General features: G+C 34.8%; 3 protein-coding genes across 5 annotated transcripts; 2 read left to right on the top strand and 1 right to left on the bottom strand.

The window, feature by feature from the left end:
* Nucleotides 1-984: 984 nt before the first annotated feature.
* LOC120347853 (uncharacterized) lies at nucleotides 985-4,477 on the top strand. Of its 3 annotated transcripts, none has more exons than XM_039417960.2 (7): nucleotides 987-1,245; nucleotides 1,613-1,672; nucleotides 1,972-2,037; nucleotides 2,630-2,737; nucleotides 3,602-3,676; nucleotides 4,155-4,286; nucleotides 4,338-4,477. In XM_039417960.2, exons 1-6 carry the CDS (start codon nucleotides 1,155-1,157, stop codon nucleotides 4,244-4,246), a joined length of 492 nt encoding a protein of 163 aa, XP_039273894.2. In that variant the 5' UTR covers nucleotides 987-1,154; the 3' UTR covers nucleotides 4,247-4,286; nucleotides 4,338-4,477. The 3 variants fall into 3 exon arrangements, with proteins under 3 accessions (XP_039273897.2, XP_039273894.2, XP_039273893.2); XM_039417959.2 differs by having other exon boundaries at nucleotides 988-1,245; nucleotides 4,358-4,477; XM_039417963.2 differs by lacking the exon at nucleotides 1,972-2,037 and having other exon boundaries at nucleotides 985-1,245; nucleotides 4,358-4,477.
* Nucleotides 4,478-7,054: 2,577 nt separating this feature from the next.
* LOC120348083 (uncharacterized) lies at nucleotides 7,055-26,288 on the top strand. Its single transcript, XM_039418199.2, has 9 exons — nucleotides 7,055-8,180; nucleotides 12,020-12,130; nucleotides 22,546-22,644; nucleotides 23,815-23,913; nucleotides 24,032-24,229; nucleotides 24,464-24,552; nucleotides 25,204-25,312; nucleotides 25,476-25,574; nucleotides 26,128-26,288. The coding sequence occupies exons 2-9, from the start codon at nucleotides 12,032-12,034 to the stop codon at nucleotides 26,215-26,217; spliced, it is 882 nt and encodes a 293-aa protein (XP_039274133.2). The 5' UTR covers nucleotides 7,055-8,180; nucleotides 12,020-12,031; the 3' UTR covers nucleotides 26,218-26,288.
* On the bottom strand, nucleotides 12,838-14,694 carry LOC120348084 (uncharacterized). The gene is made up of 4 exons (XM_039418200.2): nucleotides 14,580-14,694; nucleotides 14,159-14,299; nucleotides 13,969-14,073; nucleotides 12,838-13,412 (listed from the first exon to the last, which is right to left on the bottom strand). Exons 1-4 carry the CDS (start codon nucleotides 14,632-14,634, stop codon nucleotides 13,318-13,320), a joined length of 396 nt encoding a protein of 131 aa, XP_039274134.2. The 5' UTR covers nucleotides 14,635-14,694; the 3' UTR covers nucleotides 12,838-13,317.
* Nucleotides 26,289-27,476: the final 1,188 nt, after the last annotated feature.

The following is a 27,476-nucleotide window of genomic DNA, read 5'->3' as shown; positions in this document are numbered from 1 at the left end:
GAAAAATAAGAACATAGCGAGACCCTATGTTTTGGTGCAAAAAACATCTCTCAAATTTCTACGAATTCCGTGAAGGCCTTTTTTTGCACGGAAGCTGATGATTTACTAATACATTAATAGTTAACGAAGATTAGTGAGGGAGTGGACCGCCATGTCTGTATGTCTGTCGACCGGGCAATTTCTGTTCTGAGGTGGCATGACGTCATGGTAATCGTTATATTATGTCACAAAAAGTCGCCCTTTTAGTTAAACTTCATGGATTTAGGACGATAACGATTTACTTACTTTTTTTTTCTCAAATTAAAGAGTATGGTAGCAGATTTACATTTGGGATTTTTTTGAATATACTCGCGCGATACGTTTTCGTCCTTAGTTATTTTTACAATATTCAATGAGCACCCACGCAAACCAGTGTATAGTTCAGGAACAATATCTGAATAAAGTTGGCTATGCTGAATAGCTGACCCGATAGTTGGAATCCAGAGCAATTAGTAACGAACGCAGTCGATATCACGTCTTCGTGGAGTAGTTAACGAATTGTAAAAAATGTTCTAGGAATTTCTACTTCGAGCTCAATTGTTCTCATAAGCTATACGTTTCCTACTTTCCTACATAAGACAAAGTTTTACAAGAACTGCTTCAATTTATGATTGTTTTGAATATAAAATTGAGTGCAAAGTATTTTCAATCATTGTTCCTGCTGGCTATACGGATGTCAATATTTTGCGAAAACTGATTCAAATACCATTGTATTGGACAATGAAATTAAATAAGATATTTGCTTTATATTACCAAGAACATATTATATAATTTATTACTTTTACCAGTAATTTGCCGGAAATTTCTTTTGCGCGATCGTTGTTTCTTTAATTGCATTTTTGTTCTAAATAAACTCTGTGACTTCATTTAATTGAAACAAACAAACGAAGAAAGATTATAAATTCTCGATACATCGAGCTGGGAACATCAGTTTGTTCGCTGGGTAAGAGGCAGCTCATTGAAGATTTAGAACAAAAATTAGTTTCAAATCTCTCTTTATGCATCGGCGTAAATAGAAAATTTTTCTCCCGTTCTTCAAGTTATATTATTTACTAATTCAGTATTTCATCTAGTTTTAAGATAAACTGTTAAACTTTTACCACCTCCCAATCATTATGCAGAGATTTTTTGTATCAATCATGCTGTCGGCTGCTGTAATGCTGATATTACTCGATGGTACATACGGACAATCGGACTATGATGGAGGTTTGCTGGATTAAATTTATTTAGTGAACTTTAAATTATTTGACATTTCTTCATTTCCCATCAGTTGAATTCATATCCTATCCATGCAGATTAGATGCAGCTTTGTTTCGTGTTTTCGAGATATTATTCATACTCCTGTCCAGAATGAGTATTATATTTATCAATCTTAAACCCCAACTCTTAAGTTTTGTTAAAATTCCTCCATATAAACTACCTATGCAACACATACATTCAATAATTACTATAATCCGAATCCAATTTAACTAAAACTATCGATCATCAATTATTCGGCATGACCGATGTTTGTTTTACAAAATTGTCGTGAATTACTCAGTTACAAAAAATTTTTAATTTTTTTTTTATTCAGAATGTGAAAAACACTCAGACTGTTTCCGATTTTGCGATACAAATCAGGGAAAGTGTACAGGTAAATTCTAATATTATGCATCAAGAAGTTCTGAGGGTTGAAAATGGCAAAAATTATTGTGTGATATTGATTTTATTTACGTAACATCACACAAATCAATGCAATTGTCAGAAAATTGCACGCCACCAAACATTCTACTATTAGAGTCTCAATTATTTAAAGATCGACTATTTCCATATTCAGTATAACGCCAATCATAAATAGATAAAACTGTCGATCATCTTTTTTTGCTCTACGATATTTGGCTTATACCTGTTTATTGTCAATTTCGGTATATTTCTAATTTGTCTTTTACGCAGAATGTTTAAAAAATGAAGACTGTGATTCGGACCAATTTTGCAATGATGGCAGTTGTTCTTATAAAGGTAAATTTCAAATACAGTATTATGAAAATGTAATTTCAATTCCCACAATTACATCGTACTGATTCGACACAATTGTCATTAAAGACTCCATCGCTAGCAGCATGCGAACTTTTACAGTACATCATCGGTTCATAAACTCAACAACCAACAGTTTTATTATTGTTGTATTTCATTTATTTCTCCTTGTTTAGGAGGAATTTTTTGACGTTAGCCACATTGGACTGGGCCTATTTTGTCACTTAAACACTTAATAATACCTCATATTAAAATTGTATTTTTGTGGAAAATTACTCATGCGTGACGAACAAACTGACAAACTTGACGACTTTACTTGACTCAGTCTTGCAGAGGAATTTGTTTTTCCGAGTTGCGGAAACCATAAAACAAATGCATTTGTCTGAAATAAAAGTTACTTATTACCAATTAAATTGAAGATCGACTAATTCCATCATAAAATCAATCATATATTCAACATAAAATCAATCATATATATAGCTAAAACTATCGATCACCATTTTTTGCAAAACGATATTTGGCTTCTTGCGAATGAATCAGTTGCAATACATTTCTAATTTTCCCTTTACACATGCAGCCTGCGAGGGAGACAAAGATTGTGATTCCTCGGAATTTTGCTATAAACGTTCGAGGTCTTATGAGTACGAGTATCAGGTCAAGCTTACAGGAGAATGTCGTACTATAGGTAACTTTCTAATATTAGGGAACAAAACTTTCAACTTTCACATAATAATAATTTTCTCTCAAATTCGGCTCTGTGTTTTTAAAGCATTATTTCTTTTCAAGCCCGAACCCATCCTATTTTCGTCTGATTCGACATTCAACACTAGTTGAAATGAATTTTTGTCGGAAATTGTTCATGTGTGACGCCCCACGTGTCAAAATGTCACAAATGCAATTTCCTTAATATTACACCCTGTCGAACTTTACAATCTCATTCAAATTAATGATTGATTATAATTCAATACTCAATATAATACCAATCCGATATAGTTGAAGCTGCAGATTTGTCCATGGGACATATTTTTCTGTCCCATTCCCATTTCATGGCAATTATGCCTGCCCCATCCCATTCCGTGGGATTCCCATTGGAATAAAATTCAACAAAAATTGTTAAATTTAGGTTAGCGTCTACTAAATAGCACTACGTCGACGAGACATGCAAAACAACAAAATTTACGGACTTTGTTTACTTTATATTCATAACTATTATACATGTGTCCACTAGCCCCTTCATATTGTTAATGCTTAATATATTTTGCTCTTTATAACTAGCGTGAGAGATATGCTCAAATATATCGACACGAATTACATAACGAAATGTTTTACCCTCATTTTCCCGAAAATCATACGGTTTTCGTGTCCCACGTGTCCCATGGGAAATACAAATGTGTGCTGTCCCATCCCATGAGTGGTTCCCGGATTCCCATGAACAAGCCTGTGAAGCTATCGACAATCTTCTTTTCTGCGTGGCCGATATTTGTCCCACTAGAATTGTTGTGAATAAATCATGCAGTTACAACATATTGCTAATTTTTAATCAACGCAGAATGCGAAAAACACAAGGATTGCAATAATCCAGACAAACTTTGCGATTACTTTAAGAGGAAATGCTATGTTAAAGGTAAGTTTTCTGGTACTACCGTATAGTATGTGTATCAGGTTAGGATTAGGCCATAATTTTATTCTGATTTTTTTTTATTTCCGTTTTATTACGAGTTCGGGAATGTCTGTATTAGCCACAAGTGAATATACTACACCCTGCCCACAGGTTTCAGTCCCTTTACACAACTTGATGTAAAATAGGAGAACAAAATTAGTTACCTCAATATTGGTAAAGATCGTCGAGTTTTCAACATTACGACACAAAAGTTTTTATTGTTTTATGTCACCATTGTCATCGTTTAATCGAGGCGCTCAAAAGCAATTTTGTTGTCTTACCAGTAACCATTGGACCAAGCAGATAACTTTTTTGTAACAAAATTGGATCGTAAACTCAATTTTAACAAGTTTATCATCATTTTTAAAATTGTATTCAATGATTTATTAACAACGATGTGAATGGTTTTTCTACATAATTTAAATTCTTTGAATTCTCGCAGACCACGAATGTTATGAGGACTCTGATTGTGAAGACAATCAATATTGCGCTAAGTGGGGATCTAGATATTCATGCGAATCGGAAGATTACTAGAGGAAGAGTTGAAAATACTAGTTGAAGAGATGCTGTACAAGTAAGTAATAGAGGATGAATATATGAAATTATAACATGGTAAAATTTGCAGAAATGCTTTTCACTTTTCAGGATCATGACTGATGACAATAAATCACTTTTGCAAAGAGTAAGAATCAATGCAAACAGAGGAAATGAATTTGCTTAGAAGTTACTAAGTATAAAATAATAAAATATCGTACAGCAATCATGTTTGATGACCTTGTATGACTTGCATTCGGGTCAGGTTAGAGTTCGACAATCGGTGCGTAGTCCGGAATTTTCAGCGGTGGGGATCTGAAATTGATAATTGTCAAGTCAGACCGTAACGGGATTCATGTAGCCCTTTATAGGTTTCGACTCACGAGTCAATATAATATTTGGCATTGGCATTTGGCATGTTTGAGAACAACTCATACTTAAGACAAAAGTAAATCGCTCCACAGACGAAAAATTCCATTTGCCAGGCCTTTGAAGGTTTTGATATCTTTATATCGAAAGAAAACCCGTGCGATGCAAAAGAGCTAGCTTGAATATACTTTAACTTGAAGCAGGTGAATGGACTTTCATGTGCAACCAGATGGGGTAATGGTTAATTCCGAATTACTTAGGACTTCAATGTCTATTTGGAGCCGTTCTTGTGTTATCAGTTCAGCGTAAACCAAAGCCAAGTCGCACTTCGGCTTAGTGTCCCGTCAGTACTGCATACATTTTGGATCGTACATTCAGAAATAAAATTTAATTATATTTAAATAAGCCTATATTTACTTCTCAGCGGGGGATTTGTTATTCTCATGACTACAAGATTTGATGGCGAGTAGTAAGTTCTAGAACAGTGGTTCTCCAACGGTGGAGCGCATCGGTAGAAAATTTTTTGAGGGGCGTGAAGCTAATCAAAAATATAAAATTGTGATCTTGCTAGTTTTATTTTGGATCTTTACATTTCTTTATTTTAGATATATATACGGTACTTTTCATCCTAGTATTTTCAACATGCTTTTCTAATAAAACATACTTTTTCCTTCCTTGCTATCTGTTATTTGTAGCTCATTGTTGGCTAGTTATTTTTAGGTGGGAAGCGAAACATTTCCAAAGTAAGGCGCGGCTTGAAATGTTTGAGAACTTTGATAAAATAGAATTAATCAGTCAATTGTCGAGTGTAATTTCGACCGTTTTGGAAAGTAAAAGCAATAGCAATCGAAACAATAGGAAGCGGAATTGTTGCAAGAGATCGAGGGCAGACTTGAATGTCTTTTTCGTCAATATGCAATTGCTTTCTGTTATTTATCATTAAATCCCAAATGTACGCCTCTCAACAGGCCAAGACTATGTGCACCTCAACCAATTAAGTTTAAGTTAATAAATTTCGAAGAATTTCATCTTAAATTCTCGTAAATACAGGGACGAAAATTATCTGTTGGCGTAAAAAGTGGGGACATTTTGATGATGTCGGATCAAATTTACCCCTCTATGACGAAAATTATTGCTTATTAGAATGATATATACTTCAAGTTATGCGGGGTATGGAAAACTCACTCATGCTCTCTAACTAATTTATCTTTTTACATAATCGAGCATTTAAATTACTCAGTAACCGACATTTCAAAGTAGTTTTTCGAGAATATGTTTTCATAGGCACCAGTAAGGATCATTCCATACCGATAAACGGACCATATCGAGGCAGGAAGAATTCGAAGACTCGAGTTCGGAAGTTTTTTGGTATAATAAACTTATATATGCATTGCTGGTCAAACCCATATACATTTACTGTAAACCAAAAACTGGCTTCGAGTCCAAAATTCTCATTTCTCATTTTTACGAACCTCTGAAAAACGAAGCGTTTTCATGAACGTGTAAATATATTATATTACAGCATATACGTAGAGCATCTTTCAATGTCGTATTACTTTCAGTATTCAATTTACGTCTTTAGATGATGCATAACTCGTTTACTCTTATGACTCAAAGCTAGAGCCACAAGCCAAAATAAACTCGTCAGCGTATAAACGCAAGGTATAATCAGACCCACACACAATGACTCTGCAACAGATATATATTCTCTAATGAACGTAATTCAGTTTTGTAACTCTATAGAGTGAAAAATGTAGGCTGATATATTTTATGTCCAATATATAAAGCGAAAAGGTGGACAACTTACGGAGTAAGTCGTATGTTTTGTCAACTGCGTGAATGGAAGAAACATCAGTTGGCACTCGTACATTTTCTATGAATATTTAACCTCAGAGCACAAATAAAAACTTAGCGTATAGTTAGGTGGCTTGTCGGTCGCCTGAGGGTGGACCGATATTTGAAGTTTCATTAGGTCATATATACATTACCCAGTCTTTTTAATATTGAGTTTGACCTACTCAGAAATATATTTTTTTATGTACTGTGATCAATTGGCAGCGGTTCGTCCCATTTTTCCTAAACTAACATTAATTTAGAGAAGATTTTGAATTTTTGCTAATTTTGCGAATAACTTTGTCGCGACAGAAATGTTTAAAAAAGATTATCCTATTTTCAAAACATATCGAACAAACCGTGACATCGTTCGCTGTTTTTCTACATAGAGGACAGATTCGCATCATATATGAAACAAGTTCGATAGCATTGCAGATTTTGCATTAATAACAACGCAGTCGAGCAGGTAAATTAAATAAGGAATTAAACATGAATTTTATTCGATAGTCACCGCACGAAATTGAAAGAGCGGAAATATTCAGTCATTAAGTATACTATACGCAGTGTAAGTAATATGAACCTTCTGCATTAGAAAGAATAAACTTATATTGCGGGAAAAGGTAATTTATTCCCAGGTGGCCGATGATATTCATGTTATTGAAAGTGCGAATTAGCCACGGATCGTTTCTGATGTTGTATAGGACATTTGTTTCATATACTTTGTGGTTGTTGTAGGTTAATGAAGCAGTCTCGTACCATGATTTTTTGGTTATTTATCTAAACGAGAGTATTCCACGATGCTAGGCCTTGGAGCGATTGCTGGACAGTGCAAGAAAACGAATAATTTTTTGATGATCTAATTATTCTAATTTAAGTTGCAAGGTTCTTAGTTCCTCCGTATTGTAACCAGTCATGAAATCATATCAAGTGATGACAGATATCTTTAAACTGAGAGTAATTCAGTAATCAAAAATGTTTTTATAGTGTACTGCAGGATTTTAGTGACTGATGGTATAAAGGCCGAGCGCGATTGATATCAGCCCTCCTTCGATGGCCCGCGGTTAGAAAATGAAATTCATGATGACCAAATTTAATAATACTAAAAATATGTGTATGTAATATCGTCCAAGATTCGGATGCTTCTCTTCGATTAAAAATCATACTCGCTACGATATATTGGTTCAAATCAAGTTATTGACAAAATCTGATGTTATTGGAATCCTGTGAGAAATTGCTAACCATGATGTCAAAACCCATTACCATGCGATTAGGATGACATTCCCACGTAAACGACGAAAATAACAATTGCCGACCGAATACACAAGGGAGTGCATAGCGACGTAGTTATATCTGAGAACTGTTTCGGACGAGTGAAAACATCGGCCAAGTTTGAGCCAGATATAAATAGAAGCATAGTTAAGGTATTATCTATGTACCATGACTGTTTTCATGGTAATAAAAAACAGTTGCTCGGATAAAACGGAGTGAACTACATCGTACAGGAGTCCTTAGCAGTTGAGCTGGTTGGAACGAAAGGGTATAATTGTGAACTGAAATCAGAAAAACATAACAATTCAATTTTAATTTTCGTTATGAATTACTACGACCGTTCTGTAGCAAGTGGGGATTCTATGCGTATGAACCGAGGTAGAAGAATTGCAACATTGCCTGGATATTCTGGTGATTTGGTATTGATTGATCCATCGACTCCTATCAGACTATACACGAAAAGGTATGTTATATATATTCTTTATCTAAAGTTTTGATTTACCAACCTCTTAATAGTGTAATTATTTCACGTTATTAAGATGTACGTAACGACTCTCGCTTTTTGTTTGTAATCATAAGTTGCTAGTGATTAACAAACAATATCACATAGAATGAATATATTATAAGTTGTGGTTACGCCTCAGCGCAAGTGGATCCGTATGCGCATAAGAATTCCGTAGCAATAATAAATATCAATATTCTATTTTTAATTCAAGAGTCTTGCACCACACCAAAACAAATGTGTTTCTGTAACGTTTTGTCTAATTTCAGTCCATTGTGTTAGTGTACAACAAGACTCTTAAATTAAATAAAACCTATTATTCGTCAAATTGCAGTCAAGTTGTGCGTTCTTCAGCTTTTCTTATTTCAATTAAGTTACTTTGTCGTAATTCGGCGTATGTCCGATCACTCTCTCTTGACCAGTAACTAATATGATAAAATGAACTGAATTGAACGAAAAATAACATATCGACATGTTTGTGGTAGTACTGTATGTGTATACAATAAAATATTTCGAGTTCGATTATTGGATGTGACAACTGTGCATTACATGCATTCTAAGGCGACAGTTATTTACTCATAGATGTGAATGAATTTTGATTACTGGACCAAAATATATAAACACGAACTAAATTATTTATTTTCAACTCTGAATTAAGACCAAAAGTTAATATATCGTAATCAAATTGCAGTTTCATGTTATTGGAATCGTGAGCAATTTATTCTATGGCACTGGATCGTATTACATCCCATGCCAAGCTATGCCCGACATATATGTCAAAATGTGATTGATATAAACAGCATTTCTGATGACCGGATCTATCATCACCTATTAGTTCTTTGAAACCTAATTGGGTTAAAGATGGTCATTCATACACAAACAATATGATCCGCAATGATCTTTTGCCGAAATACTTCCTATCAAATCGCGCTTGAACCGAGTTTGGGCAGTCTCAAAATATTGGTTTATGTGCTGCTGATGCTTGATCAGGAACTAATTTAAACTACCGTTGAACATATAGACACAGACCAAATACTATTTTGGCAAATCACCAAAAAACGTTTTCGAGTTTTTATCACGACATGACATTTGCAGAAAGTCGTTCAATTCTTTGGCGGTATTGTGACATATTGTGGGCCGGATCGATAGTTTTGATTTAGGAATTATTGAAATGAAATTTAGTGTTTGTGATAATAGTGACCAGAGAATAGTTCAAAGCGCAATTTGCGAATTTCTTACGAGTTTTGAGTGAAAAGTTATGACAAGGAGATGCCATTAGCAATGAGTATCATGGATATAGAACTACAAAAAAGCTGTTTCGTGGAGGAGGAACCGCTTACAGAATTACAGGTACTAATGTACACCTAATGAAATTTCCCGAAATATAACTTTTGTAATATCTGTACAAAAGAACAGTTACTTCTTAGAGAATTTTCCGAAGATTGTCGAAAACATGGCGTGTTGGAGTTAATAAGGGTTCATTTAGATATAAGATAAAAGGTTTTTAAATACTACAACATTTACATTTTGAACGATCTTATCCCGATATATATCAGTCATTTTTGAAAGCCAACCTGAAAGAAAATTATTAACAAAAGAGTACTGTTTAAATATATGGACACGAATTCCAAACAACTACGCTAAAAAGCCTAGATTGGGATGAAAATATTCGATTTTCATCGACGTTCTCACATACGCCGTTGTAATTCGAAATTATTATTCGAATAATATTTGATATATTCACTTGGCGAATGCGACGTCAATTTACTCTATGAGACATTTAATGGATACTTACGATTTAATTTTTGCTGTAAAAATAGAAATAAGGAAAATATGCGCATTTTAGTCGAGAAAAATTTCCATCCCAGTTTAGGAAGCATCCGAGACTGTGCGGTCCACGTCTCACTAGTTGTCTTGTTTATTCTTTGTCATATTCGCTTTCCCGATATGCATTTCATTGCATTGGTCTGCTTAAATTCTATGAACTTTGACAAATTAGGCACAACGAGTTTGCTCAACGGAACGACGGACGGAGGTGTGACGGAGGAGCGGATTAAAAAAGAGTGTCATTATGAATTAAAATTCAGGAGCAAAATTATAGGCGAAATGTTGAGTCCTTGGAGGCGCAGAGTTAATTTATATAAAGTGGCTTTTTCGCGACATCTTCTAACTTCAGGTACTGAACAGTTGAAATGGATTAGTCCATTAGTTGCAAAAGAGGCGAATTCCCCCCAACAACAATTCAGACTACCAACAACATTTATCAAAACGACCCATATGGGCTATTCGTGCTCAATAAAATAGTTAGGGGTTCAAACACCAACTATAACCAAGATACAAAAATAACCAAAGAGTATACTAACTTGAAAGTCAGTACTAAATTCTCTTCAAATAACGACATATTGAGCCTAGCTTCGACAGAGAAAAGACATAGGATTTTTGTCCCCGAAGCTAATGAAACTAACGTAGCAAAATTGTGTAATATAGTTGTTATTATTATAAGGCAAATGACAGCTGCCTCAACTTTTCATCACGTAGGAGGATTGCTATATTTAGACTGTTTTCCGGTGTTTATTTGCGTTCATGCACGCCGTACAGGATATGATAGTCCCAATAAAAATTCCAAGCATAAATCAAACATGAAACGTATCATCAGATGTAACTTTGATTGCTCGTTCTGCAAATATGTTATTCGAGCGTTATTTGAATCATATTTTTCAAGCAAAGTTTATCGCTTCTAATTCAATTTATCATTAGATCAAGCTCAAGCGATTAAAATTCAAGTAGTATCTTTACAGATGACCGTCAACGAATATATTTGTTATTTGGAAAAAGGGCACCACGTAATAGCCAACGTCCCTTAATGACGTTCAAGGGACGCAAAAGAATTTCTTGCGTCGATAACAAATATATTTATACATGCTCTAGTCGGAATTTGCTCTCTTCTCAACTGTCGATTTGGGGGTGACGTTTGTCGATCTCATGTGAATTGTGGTTGTTTTGATATTATTTTAAACTTCACAAACTTCACACAGTGGCAATAAATTTTGATTTAAATATAATAATGAAAACTAACAACAAAACGGGCAATTCCATTAGATATATTATATTCCGAAATTCATTTATAAAAATACCGATCATTAAATGAAAAGTATTCAATATAATTCCAATAATTGCCATTAACAATTTTGCACTTATAAAAAAGTGCAGTTAGGGTCTTAAAGAATTTACTATCGCTGCTCCCTCGTCACCAAAAAGCTAGCAAGTCAAATAGGCAGAAACCACGTCAATAAATATTCGGGGAAAGAGGCATTCGTTGCTAGTACCTGATTACATTTGTTTCCAGGACATCTAAATCCATGTAATTTGCAAAGCTTCGAAGGGCGTAAATCCAACACCGTAAAAGTTCCGCCAATACACTTATATATTAAGACTTCATGCAGTAAATTTTGACCCAACATAGGTGAAATTGTGAAAATATGTTTTCTTTTTCAAAGTAAAAAATATTGCAAGCGATTTGATTGGAGCACGGAGTTTTTCTATCGGACTTTCTTATCTAGGATAGAAACTGTCTTTCTTGTAGGATTTGGCATAGAACTAAAGTATATACCATAGGGAAAACCGTGTGTGGCTGAAGGTTCAAGATTTGTAAAAAAAAGTCGGTAGATATGTGAATACTGGTTACAATAAATTACATTGGATATTACTATGGTCAATGTATACTGTGTTTGATTTAGTACAATGCTGTTCATTGTGACATTGTTTCGTGAGGCTTTAATTAGTTTTTTTCTCGTTTTTAGGCGCTGGAGGCCATGGCGGCGCTACTCCAGGCATCCGCCTACAGCGGAGACGCCTACAATATCAGGGAGATACTAGAGAGGGGGAAAGTCAGACCGGATGCCGCCGATTCGGTAAGTAAAATAAGAAAAACACCTGCACCCCTAAAATCTCGGCCAGGAACTACTGCCTTGTAATAACTAGACTATTTAATCCAATCAGTGTTGAAACCAAGCATTTAGTCACACATTGAAAACATTTACCGGTGAATAATCATTTTATAATTTTAACCCAATTTAGTTTATCATTGTATTCTGCTATTAGGTCATATATATCACTATTGCGAGTTTGCTCATTAATTTTACATCCAAAGTTAAAAGTCATGTTAATTTCGGACTTTAAATTGCCTGTGATAAACTTGCCTAATCAATATTGACGTCAAACTTCTTGTACATATATACGCATTGAATTCCACTATGGTGATCTTCCAGACACGTCATATAAATGATGATTCACAAAATTAGATTAAAATTCCAATTGCATTACCTCATTCTAGCGTTTTCCACAGCATACAATAAATACTCTTAATTGCATTGGGTCTCTCAGGTAAAACCACATAGCGTGTATAACTATTTTGAAAGGCCAGACTTTGCGACGACACACATTATCCCCCTCGAAGAGTGTGTAAAATACTCAACTCTGATACACTTGGCGACAATTAGAGTGCTATTGGAAATGCAAAACATATAAACTGCGACACCCTCAGCACGGGAAATGTATATACCCAATAAAAGAACTTGTCTGCACTTAACCAATAAATACACAACACCAAGTCAAGTACGAAATTTCGTAGTTGTATATATTTGAAAGGTGAAAATGAATATTAACAGTAAATTAAATTCTCTTGTCGAAAAATGGTCTTTGTTTCGCGTGGACTAGAGATGGCTCGTCTCTTGAAACGCCACATCCACACCTCCAACGAAATGATTAAGGTATCATCGCCCTATATGGTTTGGAATTGTAGCCAACTCAAAAATAGTCTTCACTGCCGTTTGTTAATAATACGTGTGCGCGAGATAACGACTAGGCGCTGTATGAGAAGAATTACGATGCAGTGGGATGCAAACTTTGGTCCGACACTAATTGTGAATTAGATTAGGTTCAATTCTGTCCAGAAAGTGACAACTTCACGGAACTTGCATAGAAATCGGTGGAAAATTTAGAAAATTGTGGTGAATTCACCCTGTTCGTACATTATACGTCAATGGTGATTGACCAATACTGTACACTAGTGCGACTCTGTAGTATCTTCATCATAAACTCAAGACATTAGGTCAGTAAGCAAAATAACAAGAAATATCCATAAAATTGTGCTCATCACAACTGGTCGTATGGTGAAACCCTTGTTACAACCATCTAAAAACAAAACAAAATAAGTCAAGTTAACTCGCAAGGGCTAGTAGTGTATGTTTACCTCGTGCCATTCATTTGTTGATCATGCTCGATTATAACTAGGGTGTGTACCGCTTGCAGGACTCAATTGTTTCGCCTCTTTTTACGTTTTATAACAAACATACGATTAAAGCGGGCTGGTATTTATTTTGAAATGACCCAATAAAAATTTGTGAAGGTTCAATTATGTATTTTCAGGAAGATTGCGTGCAAAAATATTTACTTGAATTGAATACCTGAATTTGAAAAAGCGTTCCAAATAAACTTGGCATTGAATTGGTCACCTTAGTAAGTTTTTGTACTACGACATTTGAAAAATTTTCCATTGTGATATTCATTGTGACATATGTCGACAATACATTGAGTTACCAACATCTTGTGATTTTTGATATTAACGTAATATGAAATTTTGTTCTGATTGCACTATAAAACATATAACTCACTATAAAACACTTATTGCGCCCTAAAACAATGTTTTATACAAATTGACGCTAGTTACTCTTTTCAACTTATCTCATACCGGAAGTACAAGTTGTTGTGCATTCATTGTTTCCATTTATGTTCCGACAATCATTCACGTCTGATACACTGCAAGTTCGCATAATCATAGTTGCTTGGCTTGGCCCTGTTAAGATTAATAAGAGAAATATTACAATAAATGTTATCGAATATTATGAAATCATTAAAATAAATTAAAATATAATTATCACCGCTAGTTGTCACTTTGGAACAAAATCTTTCTCGGAGTGGACCAGACGATACGCATTGTGTCAGTTGCGCAGAAACTAAATTTTTGTCGTCGCACGCTCCGTTGATTGCACTGGAACATCGATAGCATTGCAACGCAAGAACTAAAACAAATTATCATTTTTAAATAGTGAAATCAGATATTACCATCGAAAATAAAGGGATATTGTTTGAATATTTTACATTATGCACATTATACAAGCCCTGGGGGTCATGGCTGGCGGCTTTACTTTATGTAAAAGTTTTTCTGAAAGTCATATCCGAAAATTTTGAAACCATGTTACAGCAATGGCATAAATTGAACTTAAATTTGTTGCTTGAGTTTAAAGCATCGATAATCCAAGATATCTAAAAGCAGACTATGATTCGATTTACGTAACTCACCTGAGGAGAACGTCAATGAAATAAGTCCATAACAGGCAACGTAATATACATTCATAATTCTATTGCGAGTTGACTTAAGAAATAGTTACATTAACTGGTATTTGTTAGAAATAAAGGATTATAACAATAATATGTAATCGCAAAACAAGGAGTAAAGTCTTTTTGAGTTTAAAACGCAAAATGAATTAATATTTTGTCACTGGTGGACAATAGCAAACAGTTTAGGTTTTTTTGGTTTCAAAATTTCAGATACTGCCCTCGTCATTGATAGCTTTTACAACAAGATAATTGAATACAATTCACAATCATATGCAAAATAAATAAATTGTGTTCTCATGGCGATTTATTTTCTTTTTCTGATTTTTACATATTATTTAATGTCACTTGTCCATGTAGAATATAACAATAAATCACTAAATCTCAGGTGGTTACACGGAAAATATAATTGTCATGACACGAAATTTGAAATAGTCCAAAAATGAAAGTGATCTAAGAGTCAAAGGACAAATTTTGTCTTCATTTTTTGATATGACAAATGTCATAGAATAAGTCTTTATCCGACTCACACGTCTACATTAAACGTGATAGAGACTTGTGATCATTTTATGAAATTGATTATATATAATGTTACAGCTGGGTTTTCGCACTGGGGAAGCACCCATTGCGGAACAAATCTACAGAACCTATTGGTCTGACAATTTGAAGAATTTTATCCGATAGCTTATATATACTGTATAGTGAATCCATACTTGCTCGTATTAATCACAATATTGGGACCTCCTGAAGTATGCGCACCAAGATGTCGCACAACCTGAACTCAGGTTGTGTACCAGGTCAGGGTTCAGGTTGTGCGACATCTTGGTGCGCATACTTCAGGAGTACCCAATATTGACATATAAAATTACCTAAAACAACCAGATGAAGATCCGCACTAGCAATGAATATCATGGTTCGAAGTTTGTCTCGAAATTTTGTCTAAATAGCCCTATGAATAATTGTGGTTCGCTCTACACTCACTCTTTCCTGAATCTAACCATACATTCGAAATATATTTGACTGATGAGATACGCTCCACAAGTAATAAAGGTTCGAATCGTCGAACGAGCGTGATATGTAGACAATAAATCAAAGCGAAAATCTTCGCGCTTACATTATTTTATCGACCCGGAATAAATCCCCGAATGACACAGCTTATAATGCAATATTTAGATAATTGAAGCATTAAATTGAGTGCATGAATGAGTCACTAGGATGGTTTAATCGAGATTTCAGGGGAATTCTGATCGCCTTATTTTTGGAACAAAATTATCTCAGAAAAACTTTTGCAACCCGAAACATAATCTGTGGGTGGCAGAACTTTTACCAACCTGCCACTAGAACGATTTTACTTATTTTCCGCGCACCACCCAATCTAATGTTTTTGCAGTGATGGAATCCGAACGTTGAATGAAGTCCTCAATTCATTCATTTACGTAACATATAAGTCTAATCAGCGGTTTTGCACAAATTATGTTCCATTCAAAATATTCCTATGTTATATTCCTTGGGCGAAGTTCGTTTTAACGGTGGCGAACCCAAAGCATTAAAACATTGAACTGGTATAAAACTATTCAACCTGAAACCGATCTAACCTCGTTTACTTATAACCTCATACCACTAATTCTTCGATAAGTCTTTCCGGTCTTTCCCGCACAGCCAAAGAGTAAACAACAACTATGAAGTCATAAGACTTCATGATTTACCAGGCCACGCGCAATCAACAACAAATTCATTAGGTAAGGTAGGTATATGACTTAGTCATTATCAGGGTGCACAGCAGCTGTGCTTGTTGGCGTCCGTTGAAACGTACCATGAACGTTTTCTAGAATGACATCGCTCTAGAGTTGTTTGCTTTAGAAGAATCTCAAGTACACTCGTACTAATAAAATTTAAGTTATGGTACGTTGTGTTCTAAGTAACATACTTTCTCTACTGCAGCTAGCAAGACACTCGTTGAACAAGACAATGTTGAACAAGTTTTACCACATTGAAACGTATATAAACGGATTATTTCATTGTATCTGGTGGATTTCTAGATTCTTGTCGCTCAAACCAAATTTAAAATGACGATTTAACGCAGTTCTGGATCTTTTGTACAAAGACCCCGCCAAAGAAAACACCCCGACCTACGCTTAAAATAAGAAAATTAGTAATTAACCAGTTAAGGCTTGGGTCAGCAGATTGTACTGGAACTTCGAATTTTCAACCAACCGGATGATTACTAATTTGTTATTTTAAAACGTGTTTATTCACAAACCACTACCAATATGATGTCAGTAATATTGCAACGTAAGTATTACAACGACACGTGATATGAAGTTATCGTAGTAGTACAGTGATAAATTGATTAAATTTTCATTGATCCACTGAAGGTTAAGCAAGTCAATGAGTGACTATTGACAAAAACAGTAAACTGCAGTTTTCATTATCTAATCCTTGCTTGTTCACAGAAATGACACACGAACTTTTACAACCAATGTTTATTGTAGAAATCTACCCTACTCGTAATATAATCAAAGATCACATCCTTTACGCATAGCCCTGTATGATCGTGATGGTCCTTCACACTCTGTGCGACATACACACAAAAAAAACAAAAACAGATAGACTCGAGCAGGCGTTCCCAATCGAGCTGAAATTAACATTTTTAAAATCTCACATATGCGGTGCACCTTATATATATTTTTATTGCTAAAAAATGGTACTCCCGTAGTATATCTACCAGGTTATGCCATAATTTTATTCAGAGCTTCCCGGTTGAACTGAGAATATTCCAATTCTATTGCGAGTTCGGGGACTGTTTGTGTTAGCCAAGTGAATATACTTCTTGCCCACAGGTTTCAGTCTCTTTATACAACTTGATGTAAAGTAGGCGAACAAAATCAGTTATTTCAATATTGGTACAAACACTTCTAGAGGGTCAAAAAATTGTACATTGACTGGGTAACACACGACTGTCTGCTTTGTCTTACGCCCATTGCCTTGGCATTAGCATATGTGCGATGAGAATCGCAACAAAATAAGCCACAAGCTTGCAAAACCCATAACACCTCGTATTAATATTCACCTATCGACAATATTAATTTTGAACGATAATACGAAAAAAGCCTAGACCACGACCCCGCGGCTATAGCCAAACAACTACTGCCATATATTTCAAATATCTTAATACAACGCGTTGTTTGTTTACATCACGTTGCCAGGCGTTCTCGGCGAAGAATTTATTATGAGCTCATAATTAAAATTATACCGAATAACTAACAAGGATCCAACATGGCACGGGTGAAGGCTATATTTGAAGGGAAATTGTTAATTTAGTAGCACGTTTTCTGTATATTGCGGAATTATCAGTTAGCCACCGATATAAATAAAAAAAAGAAGAAAAAATGCCATCGTCACCTTGCACCTTTAATTAAACAAACAAAACTCTATACACAATAAAAGTCTTAAATATTATAATAAAAATTATAATTCGATGTCACTGCCTATTCTTTAGGAATAACGTTGGGCAACGACCGGACGATTTGATTATTGTTCTTGAAAAACATGGTTTAACTGCTCCGACGTTAATTTACCTCTTATAGATACGCTGTGCAGAGAATGATCTATCCGCAATGAGCCATACTCTGAATATGCCCAATGGGTTTCTAGTTAGATATTGGCATAAATTTGTGGAAACCAGATCAACTTCTCTAGAAATTTGATTATACATGATCACTAATATCAATATAAGTTTTAAATATATATATATACCCTATACAAAATTATCTATTCATGTCGTAAACTGATTTGCAATTTCTTTTGCTTCATTATCGCAAGCATCTGGAACTTATAAAGCAGTGAGGAACTGCACTCGTGAATCACAGTATGTGTGACTTTTATTGCTGTTCCGCTTTGTGTGTTTATATCATTGTGCAGCTGTGTTCTCAATGGTGATTGAAAATTGAAACATAAAAAATATCAACCTCGATTTCATTTCACCAAGGTTAAGAACCTTAAAATCTGATTATTACAAATCTACTTTCGCCCTCGAATAATTTTAATTTCCTCAAGTCAGTATTTCATTATATTTATACCCTTTCTAGCAAATTCAACGGGTCAGAACAGGAAATATATATATACATGAAAACTAACAGAAATACCACATAAATTTCCAAAACACTCAATTTAATTTAATGTTTAGGCTGTAATGTTACATACGATTAGCACAAATGCCCGTTTCTCGAGATCATTTAAATTTTAAAAGATTCTCTCTTGATATTAAAACCCCAACTGCAACTCATCATTCCGCTTCATATTATTTCATAAATGCGTCAAGTACAAATTTTCTCGCCCTTATTGTTAAATATTTTATAAGCTCGGTATCAAAATACGTCTAAGAAACATCACAAACTGAACCCTCGCTATCACACCGAAAACGATAGGTAAATGCCACTTATGTCAGGCATTGTCGAAGCATTTCTCAAGCATATTAAGCGGAGTCAATTTGCATATTGATCCGTCTTTGACACAAGACATGAGCGCGAGATCTGTCAAATTAATCAGATATGCAAAGAAACATGTTCAACTGATACATTATAGATTAGATTGTACTATCGACTCTTGTGAACGCGCGTATAAGTTGTCAACAAATTTACTCGATTTTACCGTAATTTTTACAATTAACACATCGATCACCAGGAACAAGATAGAAGTAAATTTCGGATTTATCTGCATGTCTTAAATTAACCGAAAAAGTTGCTTCTCCCACTAAATTGTCTTTCCGTTAAACCAAAAGGACATCTATGTAATTTGAGTATGTTCTTTCGTTAGCTTACCAAGGTATTCTACATAAGCATGGACTAATCTAAATGACCTGGCTACGAATTCAGTCGCATTATACTCGGTCATTACATCTTTATTTTTATTAATTTAGCCTTCATTTATAAAACTACAAAGGAATAACGGAGCTTTTTACTAGAATGAGAACAATTTACGTTGTAGCTCATATTTTCAGTATAAGTATTATTGCAATATAACTCTCTCATATATAATTTAGAATACAATATCACATACACGGCACTACTTGAAGCTTTCCTGAATTGTTTTCACTGCCTGTCAGGATAGATAGAATTCCAGATATCAAGCTCATCTATAAATACTTTTTTAAAGTTACTCAATCCTTGAGAAGATGAGCATTTATACGTTCTCCAAGTGTTTGAATTGTGTTCACACAGTATTATCTAACATTAAACCATATCAACAATGTTACTGAAGAGAGTTGGTGGTGGTCGCCAAATATACCATTCAGTCAGCACCGGATTAACCATTAAACAATATAAGCACGTGCTTGGGGCACCAAGCAAAGAGGGGTACCACAGAAATTTTAGAGCAGAGTTTTATATAGTTTATCGGTGTTTATTAAAATATTACGAGTTCACCAGAAGACTCAAACTTCAAAATGTTCGCTTATTTTTCGTCTTCAAGTATCATATTAACCCTCTTTATAAAAAATAAACACTGAAATTTTTTTTGGTTACGAAATGGGCCTAGTAGTCGTTTTCTTGAATTGTTGTTGTTTTTTCTTTCTAGTATTCTCCTTGTTGCTGTATTTTTGTTTTAAAAAAGTTTCTTTTCTCTTCAACTATTGGACCAATGAACTATTTACACTATGTGGCGATTCCACGATCGCATTTCAAGGATCTAGGTGATAGCGAAGTCGGGAGTTTTTTGATAAGGTAGACCAGGGTGATCCAAACTCTGTCATGCTGATACATTCTGTGCGGCTCACCGAACGATTTTAGCGTATATTTGTATATCTAATGGAGGAACGTTTTTGAGTTTTTTTTAGCTATTGCAACAGGGGTTGAGATCCCGAGATTCAAACCCTTTTGTGACCTTAATTTAGTAAAAACACTCCTCTGTTTTTAAGCGTCGGCCATGTGACAGTAGTGACGAAACGCAGAGCCGACTTAACGCGCAATCCATTTTTTTTTAGCTAGGATCCGAAATACCAACTTAGACGGACCTGGTTGGTATTTGACGATGGCACTAAGCTTGCTCACGCTGCAAGTTTTTAAATTACTCAATATAACAATTCGTTTTAAAATGAGTGTCGCAAGAAAGGTGACATAAGGAAAACACGGTGGACGTATTTCCTTGCCCATCACACAGTGTCTGGTTTGATTTCAAGTAATATCTGTCACGAAAGAAAATAATTTGGATCGACATTAAACGCGAGATGCGCAAAATACAACGGTGATTCTCGGGAATAACCTTTAAAATAACTGAGGGCTTTATATATATCTTCTTTAAAAGAACGCAACTTAACAACATAATAATAGTCTGATTAGAACGGTAAACTCTCGTTGTTTATTGAATTTAAAGTAAGTAAACTCGCGATATTTCGATCACTTTTGGGTTTTCTCCTACTTACGGCCCGCGAGACCTCCTCAAAAGTTTTTGCGGTCCTTCAACCTAGCAACCTTGAACCACCCTGAGGTAGACTACTAGGTAATCGGCTATATATAAAACTTAAAAACCCAAAAAATGTTCGTAAAAGTTTTTTTATTTACTGTTGGTTGTGATTATATTCAATGGATAATACACTTATGTGGTCTATTATTTTTATAATTAAATTACACATGAGGGGGCACCAAAGTCTTCAGTGCTTAGGGCACCAAAGAGGCTTAATTCGTCCCTGCATGCAGTCATCATAGGTGACATAAGTCATGTAATTAGAATTAATTATTGACAAAAAGAAATATTTTAGACGAAAAGTATATTTTAATTTTATAAATTCATTGCTACTTCTACTCTATGAATGTTCAGTTTCTACTCGTTCGAGAAACAAAACGTCTGAAATCATTTTCATTCATAACATTACTTTACGTCTTGGAACACTACCCACTAAATTGACAAAATAAAGTATCGGTTTATGGCAAAGCGGGCACCCCCAGGTAATTAATTCTTCAATGAGGCCCCTTATTAATCAGTAACTTTTAAGAGATAACTGCACATAATTGAAATATTTCTCATTTTTAATGTTAAAACTACGTTTTATGGAATTCTGACCTGGCCTACCATAATTGTTATGGTGCCCATTGAAAAGGCTATTATAGATTTACATATATATGCCTATAGCGGTGTTGATTTTTTATTTTAAAACAGCTTGTAGAAACCACACGGAATTTCTAAAACTGGTATCATTACGGCATTAATGAAGTATTCCAAGATGCTGCCTAAAATTACCATACACAATGTTACTTCCCGGCGAACTACTATGGAAACAAAACTCTTGATAGCTCATTATACACTAAATTAGCAAATACCATTATATTAGACCCCAAGATTCACCACCGTTACTTTCTAGATGTCAATCATCACATAATCAATTGTTTGTGTAACAACAAAACTTAAAAAGTATACGGTAAAATCTGCAACTTGACCATATGTTGGTCACAACACAAAGCACGATTTATTCGTTATTTCCTGACGTGTTTCGTTGTGTAACAGCTTGAAAGAGATTGATTTGTTGTACCATTATCCTTGACCAAGTACGCTCGAGGTGGTCTCCAAGTTGTGTTCTGTGGCCAGGGCTTGGTTGGATACTTCTACCACTCTTGAACAGTTTTATCAGTTTTCAATAGCTTCTCGTTGTCCAATGGATAAGTGTACCGTAGAAACAGTCGCATGCGCTTGACAATTAACAGATATATTGAAAATGAAAGTACTTCCACGTGGTTAAGTTAGAAAATATCAATCATTGTTACTTTTAAAGTAAAGCAGAGCATTTATACGGTTGCTCGTCTTCAATTACACGAATTAATTCGTTCTAGTTGTGTCGTAAAACTTCATATGGCATGTTAGTGCGCTTTGCTAAATTTGTTATTCGGGAATTATTTCGTTCAGATATAACTCTAAATCATAAAACATTTTTGTTTTTCAGGAACTGACGACCCCTCTTATGTTGGCGAGTGCGGCGGGACATTTAGACTGTGTGAAATTATTAGTAGAATTTGGAGCATATATCAACGCAAGAAGATCAGTAAGTTTTTTTTAAAATACATTTACGAGCAATAAAATGGAGCTCAACAGATGATGTAATCACGTAACACGATATCGACATTAATTGATCGAAAAAATTTGCACCGTCGTTCGGTCCGTATAATAATAAATAAACTATAGCTGAATTCAAGAGGGTGAAGCACAAAATCTCCCACATTTCATTTTTTGAAAAAATAGACAAAAAGGGTTTTATTAATTTTTTATTACATACTTAACGCATAACGTATTTAATTGCCATTTTGCGTAAACTACTTTTTTGAAAACAACAGACGACCTTCATATAGATTTAATTGATGTAAGCGTGTGCTAAAGTTTTCCATCAACCTCTGAGTGAATTTTCGTGAAATTTCATTTAATATTTTGCAAATGACAGCTTTTAGTCCATTGCTGATTGGTGCTCGTATACCTCATTCTGAAGATAACCCCACAAAAAATAATTACAAGGTTAGGACAGGCAAGCGTATTGACCATCCCATATCATCATGCAAAAAATCAAATGAGTTGGTAAGATTCCTCGCAAAACATTCATAGATTTTTGCCGTTTGGCAGTTGTTGCATTCAGTTGAACGAGAACGTTTTGCGGCATCTGCATATGACAAGCGGGATTAATCAAAACCGCTTTTTCCTCGTCCTAAAAAATATACGGCCCCCAAATCTCTAAATTATAGCAACTCCACAGCCCATTGTACTCGCTCTCTATGAAGAAGCCTTTCCTGTAGCGTTCTAGGGTTACTTTCGAAACTTAGGGTTACTTTTTACTTACGAAAATTTTCCTTATTGACAAAACCAAACCAGATAAATGAAAGTGAGTCTTCCACTGCTCATCGGAATATCATTAGTAGGAATGTTTCCAGTGAAAAATTCTCTGTTAGTGAGGAAAGATTAACAATAAATTTACGGTGTTTACCCATCCAAGCAATATTTGGGCATCAAAGATTTTTATAGAATTCGAAATGAATCACTTATTAATAAAATTTCTAGTAAACAAATTGGCAGTTTATTACCAATATAAATGTTAAGCTAGGTGAATATCTGCAACAGCATTGCTATAGTAAGAATTTAAAATATGGAAGAGTTTTGCCACACCCTGTATTGACCATCTTTTTTAAAAATTATTTTATTAATGATTTTGTTATTTTCCTTTTTGCAGACGGGAACAAGTTCATTATTTCTTGCAGCACAAGGTGGTCATTTAGAAGTTGTTCGTTTTCTTTTCGACGTTGGGGCTTTGATCGATTCGCAAAGCAATGTAAGATTTAAGTAATGCAAATATCTACTTTTTAGCTGATTATAAGGTCAAAAATTTTAAATTTATTCTGAATCATTCTTGAATTTTTTCAGTTTATAATGTGTTTTCTTTTTATTAGAATGGAGCAACATCTTTATTCATCGCTTCTCAGATGGGTCACATGGAAGTAGTTCGATATTTGTGCTCCAAAGGAGCCAACATCAATCTTTGTTTACACGATAAAACGACACCCATATTTGTAGCATCTCAAAATGGCCATGATGCAATTGTGCGACAACTTGTTTCAAGTGGAGCCGATGTTAACTGCAGGAGGGAGGTAGTATGTATTAGTGCTTGGATGGTTAGACAACAGAAAAAAAATACGGTTTGATGATTCATTCTCTCAGTTCTGTAATATTAGTATCTCTCTCAATAAACCTTTAAAGTTAATTACAGTAGTCTACAACGTGGTATATTAATAAAAGACTAGTGATAATTGCAGTTTAGCACGTATAGCTAGCTATTTGAACAAACGGACATATATATAAATATATATATTTATTCTACACAGGACGGTACTTCACCATTATGGATTGCGTGCCAAATGGGTCACGTGGTGGTTGTTCAAACATTGCTGGATCTCGGAGCTGAATCTGACAAGTATTTTATTCAAACGTTTATTTATAATAATGTGGTTTAAAGAGTGTTTCATATGAAATGTATTTTATGGAAATATAAAAGGCTGCGAGATCCAACTAATTATGTACCGTTCTAATAAACTATTGATTTACGGGTATCAATATTGCAAAAAAATGAGCAGAAACTTGAAGCTATTTAGCATGGACTAAGTTAGCCGATAATGGTAACATCGGGTAGAAGGTATCTTGAAATATTAAATTCATTAGGAGATCTTGAATGGTGTGCCAGCAGCGGCGCTGGGATATGTGTGCCATATGCAATATTCTTTTAAACACGGAAAACGATATTTGAAGGTCGCGATATCCGAATTGGACATCGCTACTTCAAGCATTTCTAGCACTTCTGCAATAAATTAACCTAAAATAAGCAAATATCACTACACGCATTTTTCAAGTTTTCGGCCTTTCGTGTGTAGAAAATTATACGTCAGCGGAAGCAATATTTTTACGAGAAGAATCTTCGTAAGTTGGATTTTTTGTATCCAGAGCTCTGGCCCTTCTGTAATAAAGGTACACACCCCTGATTCATATCAAAGTCAATCAGTACCAATGTTGGGTTGACATTCCTCATATATAGTCGTGTATAAAATAATAGTACAATTTTTTTTACCAGACCAAGAAATGATGATGGAGTAACTCCGTTATTTAAAGCGGCAAGCAAAGGATATAGAACTATAACAAATTGTCTATTGAAAAGAAAAGCGAATTTAGGATTGCAAAAGGTACATTTCGTTATTCAACAATACATATATATACAGTATATGCAGGTGTAGTCTAATAATACAGAGAGCGTTTGCAGATGGTCAGAGGTACATGGCAATATCATACCTATAACTTTTCAATGCCACTAAGCCACTAACATTTCCTATTTTATTACAATACCAGAGCGGTTATTCTCCCTTACACGCTGCTGCTTACTTCGGGCATCTCAGTGTTGTTCAACTTATGTTGGAGAACGGTGCAAATGCGGACCTAAAAGACAAAGTGAGTAGAAATCAAAATCTGTAATTTAATATAGCTCAATTCCTATAGAATATTAGGAATCCCGAATGTTTATTTTAAAAATTGGCCATGAAAAATCACGGTCAATTTAGCCTTGCGATTCTATAACTTAAATCATATCGACCTCAATGCAGGGATACTTCCGTAATATGTGAACCAAGATGGCGGATACCGGAACGTAGTACGTGTACCAGGTTGGGGTTAGGCCATAATTTTAGGTACAAATACTACGGGAGTCGCTTGGTTAGTCCCCAAACTCGTAATAAAACTAAAATAAGGAAAATTGGAATAAAATTTTGTCCTAACCCTTACCTGGTACACATACTACGCTTCTGGTGTCCGCCATCTTGGTTCATATACTACAGGAGTAACAATGTAGCAATTTGATTAAAAGACGTCATAATGTACATATGATGATAAAGTATGTATTATATGTGGCACGCAAACAGAAATTATTAAATATAGATACTAAGCGATTGTTAGTAAATTTCCACCGCAGTAATCCTTGTCAATTATCTGGTAATTTTGGTTTTAGGACGGACTGACTGCTGCGCAACTTTCTGCTAAACGAGGATTCGACTCAATATCGCGAATAATATCTTTACAACAAAACACAGTCTACTAGCCTTCATTCATTTTATATTTTGTTTCTGCGATTATTTTGTTCCAAATAAAATGAACTATGTGAAAATAGAACTATGAATGAATGTTGAATCACAGCAGTGGAAAGTATAGACTATAGAATGAGCAAGTAGTTTCAGCCAGATGACGGATAATGACTGCATTAATCTCAGTAATGTAATGTCCATTACCCATGAGTAAAGCTGTGATGAAGCCTATCGACGTAGCTCGCGATGAGAACTTGGTATAGGTTGGCTTTTTAGGTAGGCTCGGTGTTGAAATTAGCGAGCACAGCTATATCTGATCTAGAGTCTTGTTGAAAGTCACAGTCTTCGATACTGTTAGCCAACAAGGTAGCCTAAGATGGAAACTTCTTTTTAAAGTTTCAACCCCATTAACGGATATTGTCTTATGTAGGCTACGGCATTCCATAAGAACTTTTTACACTTGGGGAAAGTGTAAGATTTCAACACCCCAACGAAGTTTGTTCGAATAATTTGATGGAGCAAATGGTATATGAACAAATAACTCCCTTGACGAAATCGATTTTCATTTTGGGCAATAAGTAAAATACAGCCCATGTCATATCGAATATTTGTTTCCACTCGCGTCTTCAAAATTAACAACATTACGCGCAATTACACAAAAACAAGGATTTTGATTTTGAAGTTATGGGCGAACGCTGATTTGTCGACCAAAAGGATTTATAGTTCAGAACTGCGCGTTTGTAAATACCAGGTGAGAGACTCTTAAATCGCTTCATCAGGAAAATCATATTAATTGAGCTCTGGCCTATTTTGTTGAATGGAAAGCATACATTTAGCAGTCATATAGCAAATCTAATGAATGAAATTGTGAATGCTATTGAAAATAAATTATCGAATAAGCTGTCATTTTGTTCTAAAGCAATAGTGTTACCTGGCAGGAATCTTGGTCTGCAGACATGTCTACAATGCATAACATACCATGCAGAACCTTACCATTATATGAGTCTGGTTTGTTGCACGTAATCCTTGAGAGAACTGGCAGAGTTACATATCTCAGTAAGGTATAATCGAATGTTTATAATGTGATTGGAAGTTATGAAAAATATCTTTTGCCTCTGCTTATTCTAATTTCAACTTTACCTCAAACCAGTGTTTCTCAAACTTTTTTAGGCCCGGAACGCTTATGCTTTTTATATCGCCCCGTGGAACACCGTGAAATTAGAAAGTAAAATTGATGGGTGGTTTGCAACAAATTCACCTATGGTAAAATTAAAAA

Source organism: Styela clava, chromosome 11 (assembly GCF_964204865.1).
Source record: "Styela clava chromosome 11, kaStyClav1.hap1.2, whole genome shotgun sequence".
Taxonomy (NCBI): Eukaryota; Metazoa; Chordata; class Ascidiacea; order Stolidobranchia; family Styelidae; genus Styela; species Styela clava.
This window is presented reverse-complemented; position numbering and strand designations above follow the sequence as displayed.